The sequence below is a fragment of the Falco peregrinus genome, chromosome Z, assembly GCF_023634155.1.
Source record: "Falco peregrinus isolate bFalPer1 chromosome Z, bFalPer1.pri, whole genome shotgun sequence".
NCBI classification, from domain to species: Eukaryota; Metazoa; Chordata; class Aves; order Falconiformes; family Falconidae; genus Falco; species Falco peregrinus.
This window is the reverse complement of record NC_073739.1, coordinates 12,853,353-12,867,256: the sequence shown is the minus strand read 5'-3', so window position 1 is coordinate 12,867,256 and position 13,904 is coordinate 12,853,353. Positions and strand designations below refer to the sequence as shown.

The 13,904-nt window shown below is 38.1% G+C and overlaps 1 protein-coding gene across 2 annotated transcripts in view; it reads left to right on the top strand.

Annotated features, from left to right (window-relative positions):
• ELAVL2 (ELAV like RNA binding protein 2) overlaps positions 1–5,380 on the top strand; it is a 46,576-nt gene extending 41,196 nt beyond the window's left edge. For both annotated transcript variants that reach the window (XM_027780668.2, XM_005233187.4), the window contains exons 5-7: positions 123–348; positions 3,927–3,965; positions 4,426–5,380. In XM_027780668.2, the coding sequence (XP_027636469.1) occupies positions 123–348; positions 3,927–3,965; positions 4,426–4,753 (593 nt within the window). In that variant the 3' untranslated portion in view covers positions 4,754–5,380. The remainder of the gene's footprint in view (positions 1–122; positions 349–3,926; positions 3,966–4,425) is intronic.
• Positions 5,381–13,904: the final 8,524 nt, after the last annotated feature.

Here is a 13,904-nt window from a genome sequence, read left to right as displayed (position 1 = left end):
CAAAAGCTCAGTTCTAATAAGATCAAAATGATGTGTTCACAGCAATTAGTTATAAAAAAGTGAACATCTAATATTCCAGTGTCCCTGAATCAATTACTATATGCTTTCTTCCCCATGTGCAGGAGTATCAAGGGGTGTGGGGTTTATCCGGTTTGACAAGCGAATTGAAGCAGAAGAAGCTATCAAGGGCTTGAATGGCCAGAAACCTCCAGGTGCCACAGAGCCAATCACTGTCAAGTTTGCTAACAGTCCAAGCCAAAAAAACAGTCAGGCATTCCTTTCCCAGCTGTACCACTCTCCAAACAGAAGGTACCCAGCACCTCTAGCTCAGCAGGCTCAACGTTTTAGGTAAGTCGGAATGCTTTGTAGCAACTGTGGTGGAAGCCCTGTGTTCCTATGATCCTGTTTTGTTTCCCTCTGGTCTTTCCCTACTTGATTTCTGGGTGTGAAGGAGACGCATGAAAATGCTGAACTTGTGCTATGCCTCTACAATACAGCTAAAAACAAAAACACATTCCACCCTATTGATAACATTTCAGTATCTAATAAACCTACTTAATTACACTGAGATGACATCTTTTTCTTCCACATAGTCACTATAAAAAAATCCCCTTTAAAAGGTTGTTCCGAGATTATTAATGTGCAAGTTGATTCTGTTAACATTGACCTAAGCAATTCAGTTTTCTTAGCCATATGGCATGCTACAGCCAGCCTCCTCTTACCCACCCCCTGTCTTTCCTCCCCATTCTGGCTTTCAGTTTGTTTCTAGTCAGTTTTCTAAATCCTGTGTGCCCTGCTTTGTCTTCTCTTACCACAAACTTTTGTCATAAAGATTATTCAGATATCTTCTGCATGTGTGTTTTGCGGATATATGTTCCTGTCACATTGAAAGCACAGCTATACAGTTCCCTGTGGTATTTAGTGTATTGAAAAAGACAGATGGTGAGAACAAAGTGAAACAAATATCGTATTATCAATATTCATGAGTACCTTTTATTTTTTTTTTCCAGTGATTTTGATTGTTTCTTCCCACCCTCTGCCCCTGGGCTATGTGACTGGAATACGTTAAACAGTAATACACTCAAACAGTTTGTATCTTATTTTTCAAGAAGTAAAATCAGCTGGCAGTTTGCTTCAAAGAGAATATACCAAACTTCAAAAGTCCTGTGCTGGCTACTCTTGCTTTTAGGCCAAATGTTCAGAGCTCACAGATTGCACTTCTGGCAGAACTTCTGAATTCTTTTCTTAAGCTTCTCAGCCTTACATGCTGCAAGTGTCTCAATAGGTGTGAAGGTCAGCACTAGAGCAGGCTTTCTGCTCTAAGGGAAGGGATAACCAATTTTACACGTTTGGTGGATTTTCTTACTATTTCTTAGGAATTAAAAGGGTTTGTTTATGCTGAATGTTGAATAAAAGTCCTGCCATTGCTCCATAGGCAGAGTGTAGGGGCAGAAGTTGCACTCGCAGAATGGACCCAGGTGCATTTTATGAAGTAAGTTCAGGAGGGAGCTGTTGTACAGCCTATGTTACAGCATTCAACATATTCTGGCAATTCTGGCCTGCTGACTTCTTAAGTTCTGAGTACACTTGTTACCAAACACAGCCAAGTATCTGTTATAACTGATACTGGCTGGGATAGCATCTGTATGTAAGTGAAAGTACTTGTTACCAAACACAGCCAAGTATCTGTTATAACTGATACTGGCTGGGATAGCATCTGTATGTAAGTGAAAGTACATGTAGAGCTCTCAAGATTTGTAAATTCTCCAACTTTTGGATAGGACCTAAAAAGTTCTTTGCAGTTAAGTAATTTCAATAGACTACCCCTGTCCTGCAGCATCGGGGTCTGAGCCTTAAAAACTTATTTGATTGATTGTGACTTCTTTTTGTTTAAATAGGAAGTGTATTTTTATGAATGCCCATTTAAATTTAATGGAAACTTTTCTTGCTTGAGGGTTCTTTTTCTGAGATACTAAGTGTAAAGTGATGGATGCTTGAAACAACTGTAAGAGATAGTGTGATTTGCTCCGCTTAAAAGTATGATGGTAACAAAAAGCTCTGAGTAGGTACCAAGCCTGTAGTGAATAGGAGGGAGAGTAAAATATCACTTTTTTTTTTTGGTGTGGAAGGAAGAACAAGGTTGAATTGGCTGGGCAAAAGGTAAACTGGAGTTGCAGACAAAATGAGGTATTTTTTTGGCAAGGCTTTCAGGCTTCTTTTTCTTCTCTAAAAGGCAGCTGGGCCACATCTTATTTTTTTTTTATAACTGTAAAGGGAAATTGTTTCTTTTGGGTTTTTAGTTCTTTGCTTTGTTATTGCAGCATTCTAGTTCTGTTGGTGACCACACAGTTCAGATTGCGCCAGTGCCTCAGATCTTCCATGTTTTTTCACATGCAATAAATGTTAGCTGTTCACATTTCAGACAGGATTACCTGCTACAGTTGCCCTCTCCCTATTAACAGTTAACAGAGGCCTGAAAACAGTCAGCTTAAGCTTTTGTAGGAAAGACCAACAGAAGCACTACAGTGCTTATGAAGAAAAATCTTGAGCTGGAGTTTCAAAAGCAGTTCTATGTAATTGTTCCTTGGTTTCTGTAGGACATGTAAGTTAAAGCATCTTTTACAAATTGTCCAGTGAATGCCCCTGAGAATTTTTCCAGAATTTAAGTCATCTAGGTAACGGATGAAAAACTGCTAGTGATATTACTGTTTGAAGTCCTCGGCCAGCTGCTCTACAGCAAAGGCCTGTAAGTGGTGGTGGTTCTGGAACACTTCATCTTCCTCTCCACCCCCAAATGTTAATGACAGACCTCTGTCATCCACACTAAGTCTACTACTGGTAGTAGTCAGGCTGGGTTTTTTCCCCTTCTCTGCTTTCAGGGGTTCAGTGGCTTGCTTTCTTGTCAGTGTGTTCTGCAAAGCCTGCTCGCTGCAAAATCATAATACTCTATGCTGCAAACAAGACCAAGTACCTTTTTCTTCAATTTTTTGTGTGCAAGTGTACTTACACTACTGCAGCACTTGAGTTTAGATTCTGTATACTAGCAGTGGTTCTTAAATCCTGTAGCTTGTTACCAGAGAGAAATCGTATTAAGGTATACAGATCTGTAAGGTAGCTGTAAACTAAATCAAGCTAAAAAGCTAAATCAGTGTGCCTTTTTTACCTAAGCTCATATTTTGTGGAGTCCTGAAGAGAACCTTTACAAGACTTTCTCTTTACATGTCTGGGCTTTGCCAGGAAGAAACCAGATCTTTAGGGTAGAAACTTCCTTAAAAAGTGCTTCTCTAAGAGGCTTCAGGAATAAGATTAATAGGATTGGTAGACACTGCGCATTCCAGGTATTGGCTAGGTGATTCCAAAGGGTTTAGAATTGTGGTGGCATACTACAATTTAGCATCTTGGGGGAAGGTGAGGGAAGAAACACATGGAGGAAGCTTAGTCTAATATATATATGTATTTTGTGAAAACGTGTTATGCTGGAAAAGAATAGGCAATTTTTTGCAATTCATATTATAACATTTGGTGCCCCAAACCCTGCATCTGCCTGTCTCTCCATTTCAGCACACTGAAATGTCAGAAGCCTTGGTAACTTTTTCATCCAAAACAAGTTAGTAATCTTGTAAATTTCACTGAGCTGGTCACTGACTAACTGTATGCTAAGTGTTGGACTTAGCCTAAACTTACGGTAGTAGTCCACTTTCTGAACTGAACTATTTATGGCTGTGGATGCTATGGAAGAACATGTGGTTTGTATTCACTAACTGTATCATGTTGTAGTAAGGTGCCACAGCTCTTTCAGTGTTGATATTTGTAACTTTGCATGATCTATACAGTGCAAGGGACATGGCAGCAATAGATGATGTTCCCTTAAGATTAAAAGCTGGAAAAGTCTGAAGACTTAACACTTTGCTAAATGTGTTTTGCAGGTTGGACAATCTGCTCAACATGGCTTATGGAGTAAAGAGGTAATAAAGGACTGTTAAGTTCATAATAACCAAATAAATATTTTGTGTACTCTTTCAGTAAGACTAATGTTGGATTTTTCCATGTTCATACTTAAGCTGAGATTGTTCATCTTGGTGCATTGTGCATGAAAGAAACAAATCTTTTGTAGCAGTTCCATGGAACTCCCGTTTCAAATGACTTGCTAATCCTCACTGGGTTTTATAGCATGCTTTTCTCTTTTTCTGTTTTATTTCATTTGAGACAGACATACCACTGTTCCTCCTACTTATATATAGTACTGTACATTGTATTTGTGCAGTGAAAAATACTTGCAGTGTTAACTCTTATTAGTCTGGCCAACACATTCACATTGTGAAAAGCCCTGTATAATTTTCTTTTTTATTTTGAGATTTCTTTGCTGGGACTTTCTGTGAACAGCTGCTTCATGATTCTGTTTTATTTCCCCCCATTCTTCCACAGATTTCCTCCAATGACCATTGATGGAATGACCAGTTTGGCTGGAATTAATATCCCTGGACATGCAGGAACTGGATGGTGCATTTTTGTGTACAACTTGGCCCCTGATGCTGATGAAAGTATTCTCTGGCAAATGTTTGGACCCTTTGGAGCAGTAACCAATGTGAAGGTCATTCGTGACTTCAGCACCAACAAGTGCAAAGGTTTTGGTTTTGTGACAATGACAAACTACGATGAGGCAGCTATGGCAATAGCCAGCCTGAATGGATACCGCCTTGGGGACAGAGTGTTGCAGGTCTCCTTCAAAACAAACAAAGCGCACAAACCCTAACAAGTTATTCTCAGTGCATTAATACATGAAAACTATACAACAAAGGCCTTTTACAAGAAGCTTTATGCATTAGTAAAGGCCTTTGTTGTATGCCAGTGTGGAAATGGGGATAAAATGACTACTTAGCATCCTAAGAATATGTGAGATTTTTTTATTGCTAATATTTGAATTAAAACTTCTTAAATATCTTCTGTGTTTGAATATTGACAAGAGATACAGGGTTTTTACCTGTCACAATGCATATTCTATTGCCTTCTTTGAAGAAGGTGGACCTTTTAAAACGTTCCAGCTAAGGGAAGAAGTCTTGTCTTTACATGACTGCCTTTAAAGTATGGGCTAATACTAAGGCTTTGTGTTATACTTAAGTTGTTGTTATTTCTTGATTTGCCTTGTGTTTAACTTACACATTCAATGATTTGCTGTTTTGTTCAATAAAAGTATTTGATGTTTATACTTTATTTATAAAGTTATAAGCAGTATTTATTTTGTAATTATCGTTTGGGTTGGGTAATGGGAACACATTATAAAAGCTTATTGTAAGAATACTGGAGAACTTTTCGTAAAGCAGTACCTTGCCAAAGAGATAAGAGCCTCTTTGATGTGGGTTTAAAAAAGCATCTATTTTTATAAAAAAAGAAATTTGGAGAAAATTTTTACTGGTCCTGGAACAAATATTTTGACTTGAATACTTTGAGAAATCTCTTCATATGACACCTAGTGAGCTTTTAAAACTTACCAGGAAATTTGCAATTGTTGGGGAAAATGTAGGAGGATTTATGATGTAGAAATACTTTTGACACCTTTGTGTTAAGTAGTCAATGGGATGCACTGTTGGTTTCATTTTTGTAATCATCAGTGGAGTCTTTGATCATCCTGGTTATTAAGTGATAGGTGGCTCACATTAATTTGTGATTTTGAAACAAATGAAAATTTTACAAATAAGAGCAAGCAGGAAACTTAAAATACTGAGAGATGGGGGAAAAAAATCTGTTCTTCCTAAAGAATTCCCTTCAGATAGAGCTCATGGTGTTTAGTGATGTACTTGCTATTGTTTGAAGAATTGTTTTGTCTTAAAAGACATGGAGCATGGTTTGTACAGTAGCAAACCAGAAGTGGCCTGAATTGGCTGTATTTGGAGGTATTTTGAAAGTTATGTTCAAGGCTAACACCTGAGCTTTGTGTAATGTAAATAAGATCTTGAGTTATGAACCTTTCAGCTAACTTTAACTTTGGTTTATTTAAGTTACATGCCAAGTGATGTTCAATTTTGAACGTTTTTGTATGAGTTTTTTTCTTTGTAAATGACATTAACATTGTTACTTGAGGTCTGCTTATTCATTTTTGTTGTCCTGAGGACTTGAATTTACAGTGCATCACATCTGTTGCTATTTTTGTCTGTAGATAGTCTAGCTTCAGCTGTTTATGGTAATGCTACATTTCTGTTTATAAATATGTTTGTGGTAAGAAAACAAGTATAATCATAGGTTTTGAACAATTTCCTTACATTTTTCATACAAAACCCATAAATACCTGTATGCTATGAAAATTAACTTTGTATGATGCTTAAATCACTATTTGGGTAAATAGAAAGTCTTTACCATGTATTGAAGAAATTTAAGAAAACCACCAGAATATTTTCTGATTAGCATCTAGCTTATTAAATTTTTAAAAAACAGCTGAGGGTGTGATGTCTTCACCAGGATGCACTGACAACTACGTAGTTACATCCTGCTTTTTGTATAAACTGAGATGCTCATATGCTTCCCCTTAGAAAAAGCAATGTTCTATGCATAACATAGTTGTACACTATCTTTGCAGTTGCTTTTGGTTCTTATTCTTTTAAACTGTAGTTACAAATTTTTCAGTATAGTACAGTACATATACTGTGAAGCGCGTGCTAAGGTGAATAAGCGAGTTTTCATGCTGACCCACTCAATGCTATTCAAAAATCAATTGGCTTCCTGGGCACTTCCTCATTCTTAGGTGCATTTAGATTGTTAAAGCTAATCCTCTGCATTAAAAATTGTATATACTATAGAAATTACAAACTTTCCAATGTGGGGAAAACAGTAGCTACATGCTTCTTTCCTATACTACTGTAGCAACTAACGGCATTGATGAGAAGGCATGTAAATTGGGCTTCACTTTACAGTGTTTATCAAAGCACTTAGAATAATATAAGGCTGGTATTTATTTGAAGTTGTGTAGTATGACTTCACATCTGTTGGAATAGAAAATATATTCTGTTGAGTATTTAAGAGGTTGTACATGTTTTACTTTGTGTTTGGATCCTTTGTACTTTTTCATGTTCAGTACATCAATAAACAAAGTTGAAGGGAAAACAGTGTCATGAGCAGATCTTTTATTATATTGTCCTGTGCTTTAATGAGTAAGCAATGTGACTGAAAGGTTTCTGCAAAACTTTTGAGCTCCTTTTAACTTGGCTTAGGATCCTAGTTACCAACAAGGAGGTAAGACAGTGGAGCTGGGTACCACTTCTGTTATGTTAGAATTGGGTACCACTTCTGTTATGTTAGAATTGGGTACCACTTCTGTTATGTTAGAATTGGGTACCACTTCTGTTATGTTAGAATTGGGTACCACTTCTGTTATGTTAGAATTGGGTACCACTTCTGTTATGTTAGAATTGGGTACCACTTCTGTTATGTTAGAATTGGGTACCACTTCTGTTATGTTAGAATTGGGTACCACTTCTGTTATGTTAGAATTGGGTACCACTTCTGTTATGTTAGAATTGGGTACCACTTCTGTTATGTTAGAATTGGGTACCACTTCTGTTATGTTAGAATTGGGTACCACTTCTGTTATGTTAGAATTAGCATTGAATCTTTTCACTTTGGTTTTATATGAACCACTCGATACTTAGGCTGATACAATAAATGAAGGTCATTGAACACATTCAGTAAAAATTTGCTGTCTCTCCCCCCTATATCTATCCTAACCCACTAGAAGGAAGGATTTACTCTTTATTGCAGTGTCCATTTGATGTTCAATTACTGCATTAATTTCTGGGCTCCATTAGTCCAGTGAATATTAAGTTAACCTTGGCTTGCTGTTCATTTCCCTTCCCAGCTCTTGAAGTTGTCTAAAAATCAGTTAACTAGCTCTTGCCCTCTTAAAATATGTATACTTGTAAATTCATTTGCTTTGCTCAGTCGAATGAGTTTCCACTAATGAGAATGCAATTTCAAAAGTGGCTTATGCAGTGTAAATTTTATTTTTAACTGTCTTTCCCCTTCTTTCACATCTTCACTGTGAGATTTTTTTATATACAAAACCTCATAGCATGTGTTGTGGTGTGAGGTATCTCCCATCAATCACTACAGTGTGATGGATACTTGGATGATGGGTCATAAGTCTGTGAACATGTGTAGGTAATAGTACCTCAAGATGTCAGTCATAACCAGTGTTAACAAACTGGGTCTTATACATTTAGTAATAGAAATAGTATGTACTGATGAGTGTTTATGCAGTTATGTTCTTTGGTGGCTGGAGTAATGAAAAGGATGCAAGACACAGTGCTTGGCAGCAAATGAGGAGCTATATTTTGAGTTCATATTCCAGCAGGGAAATCTGTGTGTTCAGCTTGCACTCTTTCACAAAAGGATACTTTCAGTTCTGAACTTACACCAGTTTACGTAACTGCCTTTAGTTTAAAATCAAAACTGCCTATATTTTGAGGATTAGCTGCAGATAAGCAGGCAGTCAATGAGCAGCACTAAAAATTATTGGTTAAGTCCAGTTGCCCAGAGGAAAGGTCAGTGATGAAAAATGTAGATTTGCTTATATGTAGCTGAGCAAGTCTTGGTTGTAGGTGCTTCTGTGTAAGAGAACCTGATGCAGATTTCTACAGATGTAGTACTTTTTTTACTATATTAAAATTTTATGTTAAAGCTAAGGAGATTTGAAACTGCTTCATGTGGTGGAGGAGGACTAATTTCTTTTGCACCTAAATAATAAAGAGTTCAAGGAACATCTGTAAACATCTGAGGGACTAACAGTGGTAGATAAAATGAGTTGGAAGCATGACCCTGGTAAAGGGTGAGCTGTAGCAAGGTGACATGAATGTTAGCAGAGGCACTTGTGGAAGGGCTTCCTTATTGCAGATACATGCGTGAGGCTTCTGTGGCATCTTCTGCGAAAGGTGCATACAACGAAATCAACAGTTCCCACCTGCATCTCAAAAAGCCTTCCTCTGGCAAGAGCATTTTCCCAGCATGAATGGAAAAGGTGCATGTTTTAAAATGGATGGTCGGCTGTTAGGATTGTACATGATGTATACTCATTGTGTAACACCCAAGGGTCACCGGGTACTAGTCAGTCTGGGGTACTCTTATGTATGGCTAAGCAGGCTTGACTGATGTTCAAAATTTGTTTTCCTTTGTATTGTCACTTCAAGTACTGTGTGAAAGTGACTAAATGTGTAGGAATACTGACTTAAGTTAAAGCTTGAAAAGCAGCAATTAGTTAGGACTTAGTGTCAAAAAACTAAGAGTATTTCAGGGTTTTTTCACTACAACTTGAGAAATTAACACAATTTAAGATGTGCTTCATCATATGTATAATAATAGCCTGGGATTGTGCTAACTGACCCCTGTCAACACAGATTCAGCTGTGCTTGCACTTTTAACAGTGGGCTTTGTCTGCCCAGTTGTGGCATCCGGTCTTCAGCATTTCAATGTGCATCTCAAAAGCAAGAGGAATGTACACAGAAGTGTTCCTAATTAGATGTTGATGTAGAGGCAGCTGTCCACAAAACTACTGCAATGATTAATGCTTTGAGCCAGCAGGTGTGCTAGCACAACAGGTCATCTGGACCAAGCAGTTTAGAACAAAGCTTGGGGGAGAGATTGGATCTTCTTGTGGGAGGAGGTGGAATAGGTACACTGTGACAATATGGGAATCTGCTGCTGGGGTCAAGAGTGGTTTTAATCTGAAGAGATTGACTTGTTGCCCAGACTTCCAGTAACTGGCAAATTGAGGAAGCAATGTAAACTTTCAGGTACTTTCAAAGCAACGTGAGCAACTTCAGTGGGTTGAAAGATTACCTGACTTCATGCGATTAAGTCTGATAGATTACTGTCCTGTCTTGTAATTGCTCTCCTATTTTCAGCATTCTGCTCAGAGACATAAATGGGAACAAGGAAAACATTAATTTTTTTATACTTGAAAGGCCACTCTAAAAACCAAGCATAACTGCAGAAAGCTAGTAAAACATCTGATGTCTTATTTTGTGCTATATCATGTGACTCCTATACATAAGTGAGTTTAAGTCTGCAACATTTTTAGTAACCCTGTAATACCGTGAAGAAAGTTACTAGAAGTACTGGCAGAGTACTGATTATAAACATTGCAAAAACATAAAAACTGAATTTTAATTTGAAGCAACTCTTACTAAATTGTTGTATTTATGCAGTAGGACCCTTGTGTAGCACAGCGCATGTATTTCTGTTGCTTTGAGTGCAAGGATGTTCTTCAGTTGCATGTGTTTACTTGAATGTTCTGCTGATAAAAGCTTCTGCAGGTCACCCGGCTGCTGATACAATGGGGCTATTTGCCAACACTTACAAAAACCAGTATTCTCTAATAAAAAACTAAATAGCACTGAAAGCTATTCCCCCACTTCTTGACGTCTACCTGTCTCAGAAGTTTGGTACTAACTTTCAAAAATAAGAAGTATTCTGCAGCAGCATGTTCTCTGACAATGAGGGTGGAGATGAGTCAAAAGTGAAACGCTTCTTTCCTATGACTATCTGTACTTCGTACCATCATACAAAATGCAGCAAGAAAACTGTGGTGGCAGACTTCTCTTCTGTCCTTGATTGAACGTTAGCACTATTCTGATGGATCCCAAACAGTTCAGTTGTATGCTTCACTTCAAGCTGCCTGTCTTCCATGTTCAGCAGTTCATGTTTTCTGAGCAGTTATGACTCCAGAGACTTCCTGGCTGAGTTACTACTTTCTTGTTGCATATTCATTGCAAATAGCTGCAGTATTCATTTTTATTGCCACAAACTCAGATATGTTAAATCTGAATTATGAGAGAAACTGTAATGCTTGTGTTAAGTGATGCCTATTGGTGGAGACCTTTCTTTGTACGGGCAAAACATGTACTAAAGTGAGTTTAGGCTTCCTCTGATTCCTTGTCATTGCGCTAACACTCAGCAGCCACACATTGTGTTGTGCCCCATCCTACATCTCTGATCTGTTATTGGCCAACCCATTCATTGTGCATCCAAGCTATGCAAACAGATTTGTGCAAGTAACAGAGGAAGAGCTTAAGAACAAGAAAGTAGGTAGCTATGTGCTTTACAGGCTTCAGGGAAGACCAGAAAGTGCAAAATTAGTCTTCAGATTAATTTTATTAGGTTCCTATCTAAGACTTACAGAAATGGATCCACAGCTGACCAACAATTTTCTTTCAGGTGAGATCTCATTCCTGGCTGCTACAGGTTACTTTCCTGTTTGAAAGCAGGGTCTTCCACATTCTAAATCGCTTAACAGTATCTGCTGTAACCCTGAAGCTGGTGCCTTAGGAATTTATATGGCCGTCTCTCAGCAGCTGGGGGAAGAGAGAAGGGAACCCCAGAATGGTCAGTTCTGGACCAAAAAGGGAAATTAAAGTTGCTGAAAATTCAGTTTGTCTGAAGCTTATCAAGACTTACCTTGTTTCAGAGACTACCCTCCTTAGTCCTTCTGATTGTTCTTGCTTTCTCTGGGAAAGTAGGTATTTCATTTCATTCTACCAAGACAGCTTCTCCAGAAGAGCAGAAGCAAAGCGAAAAGAGGATGTGAAAAAAAAGCAAAGGCAACAGAAGCCTGAAAAGGAGCTTTCCAATTGTGATACCAAATTTTAGCACTTCTGTCAGTTGATTGTGAGCTCCTTTGAAATCTATGCAAAGCATGGAGAGCAGAAAAAAAAACCAACCAAAAAACTACTCACCACAAAAAAAATGGAAGGTGAATTTCTAATGCAATAAAATTCTAATAAAATAAATTAGATGTGAACTTCATCTTTGGTTGACTGAATTGCCACCTGTGGAGTCTTGTGTATTTCTTGAGGACTTCACCTGGTCATGGTAAATCTTTGAAGAGACTCTGAGAGTCCCTGCTTGAAGTGTCTGTGCACAATATAATTCTGTAGCTATTATCTAGGAAAACTAAGGGTTGCAAGAAAGTGATGACCAAATTTCCTTCCTCATGATGGAATTTGAAGTTATTTTGATATGTCTAATAATTACTTTGTTCTCTGTTCCACTTCTCCAGCTGTGGAAAGTTCCTGAAGGTACTGCTGCAAAGCCTTTCTTTTGTCTCTGAGATACTTTCTTCCATTGATGAAAGTCAATTTTGTAAATATATTCCAGGTGGGAATGTTAATGTTTTATTTCGGGGTACTAAGGCTGAGATCATCTTATAGCATTGTCTAGTTCTTAATCTTTTACTTTTATGAACTTTGAACAAGTCTCACAAGTTCTAATCCAATGAATACATAGCATGATTTCAGGAAGTCTTGTCAAAGCATTATGTGACCGTATTTGTTGTTATTGACAGCATTTTCTCCCTGGATGATCCCTAAACATGAAAAATCCTTCAGTAGTATGACACTATTGTGAGAGATGTCACAAAATATTCCTCTTCAAATTCTGATCTTCAGCTTTTTTCCAAATACCATGTCTAGAAAACAACCTTGTAATCTGCTGAGTCTATCCCACGTCAAGTTTCTCTTCAGCACAAGGGGCTTTGAAGAGTTGGGTAAACGTGCAAATTCAAAGCTATTTGGCAGAATCTAGCAGTAGTCATGGTAGCAGGCACCAGCAGGTTTTTGGACTGGAAGTTCATTTGGGATTTTTCATGGCTTTGGGCAAAGCAGTCTTCTCCAAGTATCCATACATTGGGAGAAAGTGGTGTCAGGCTCTGGGAGAAACACTGTTCCTATCACAATCTGGTTTCACTTAGCCACCAAGTGGAAAATTAAGAGTTAAGACTTTAGTTTCAGAAAGTTGCTTTGAAATTCATTGTTTCTCCAGGAATCCATACAGTATGTGCTGGAAGTCACCAAAATGATACTAACAAGTGGGATGAAGTGAGCAGCTCTGCACTTGGTTATAGGACCCTACTTAGCCAGAAGAGATGCACTACAGCTTAAACAGCTCAACTTGGCTGTGGAGTAGAGGAGATGGACTCTGTTGGAGGCATCCAATGCGAATCTCCCCTCGGACTTGCTGACATGCTGTTCATTATCTAAATGAACCTACTTGCACACCAGAGCTTTGGGAAGATACCTTTTTGTCATGTTGTACTGTTACTGTTCCACCTTGAGTAACTCTAGGCTGCCACAGAAATAGCATCTGAGGTCTACCTAGTTTAATTCCTGCTGTCCATTCAGACTGCTTTGCCTATGGACGAGCAGATGTGACATCTTTACAGTGAATGGCACTTAACTTTGAAGGCCACGGAATTTTTGTTTCTTGCTAGGTCCCCTTAAATGTCTTCAAATATTGGCAAGCCTTACAGATTCTCAACTGTTCTTTCTACATCCAGACAGCTGCTCACCAGCTGAGTTCTATCAACCCTCTTAAGAATCTGATTTTCTTACTAGATGGAGCAAAGCTGGTTTGAAGGACGGTGGGTTTTTTTCCCCCACTTCTTAGCCTTAGCTGCCCGTGTATCATCACTTCCAGCTTCAGCCTGGTATTTTGTGCATGATGCTTTATGGAAAAAGCATTGCTTCATGTTCAGAATTATTAATATTAGTGTATCAGTATTACTAGTATGATGTTTGCAGATTCTGGAGAAAAGAAGGGGAGCAGCAGGATCAGAGAGCATTCTTTCACTTTGAACACTGGTATGTTTTTCTCTCTTTTTAGCTAATAACATGAGCTTGCAAGCTAAGCATTTTTCACAGAGTCTGTACTCTTTCCTACTGTGTGGACTGAAATGCAGCATTCAGCTCAAACAAGTCTGTATTCTTAATTTCTTTCCATCCTAAAATTACAGTAGTACCTTGCTACATGTGTTACTGATGCAGTCACAAGGTCATAAATTCTCACCACTACAAATTAAATTGTGAAAGAAATCATGTGCTCTGGAACTACTGCAGATTCAGTGGATAATGCAAAATAAAAATAAA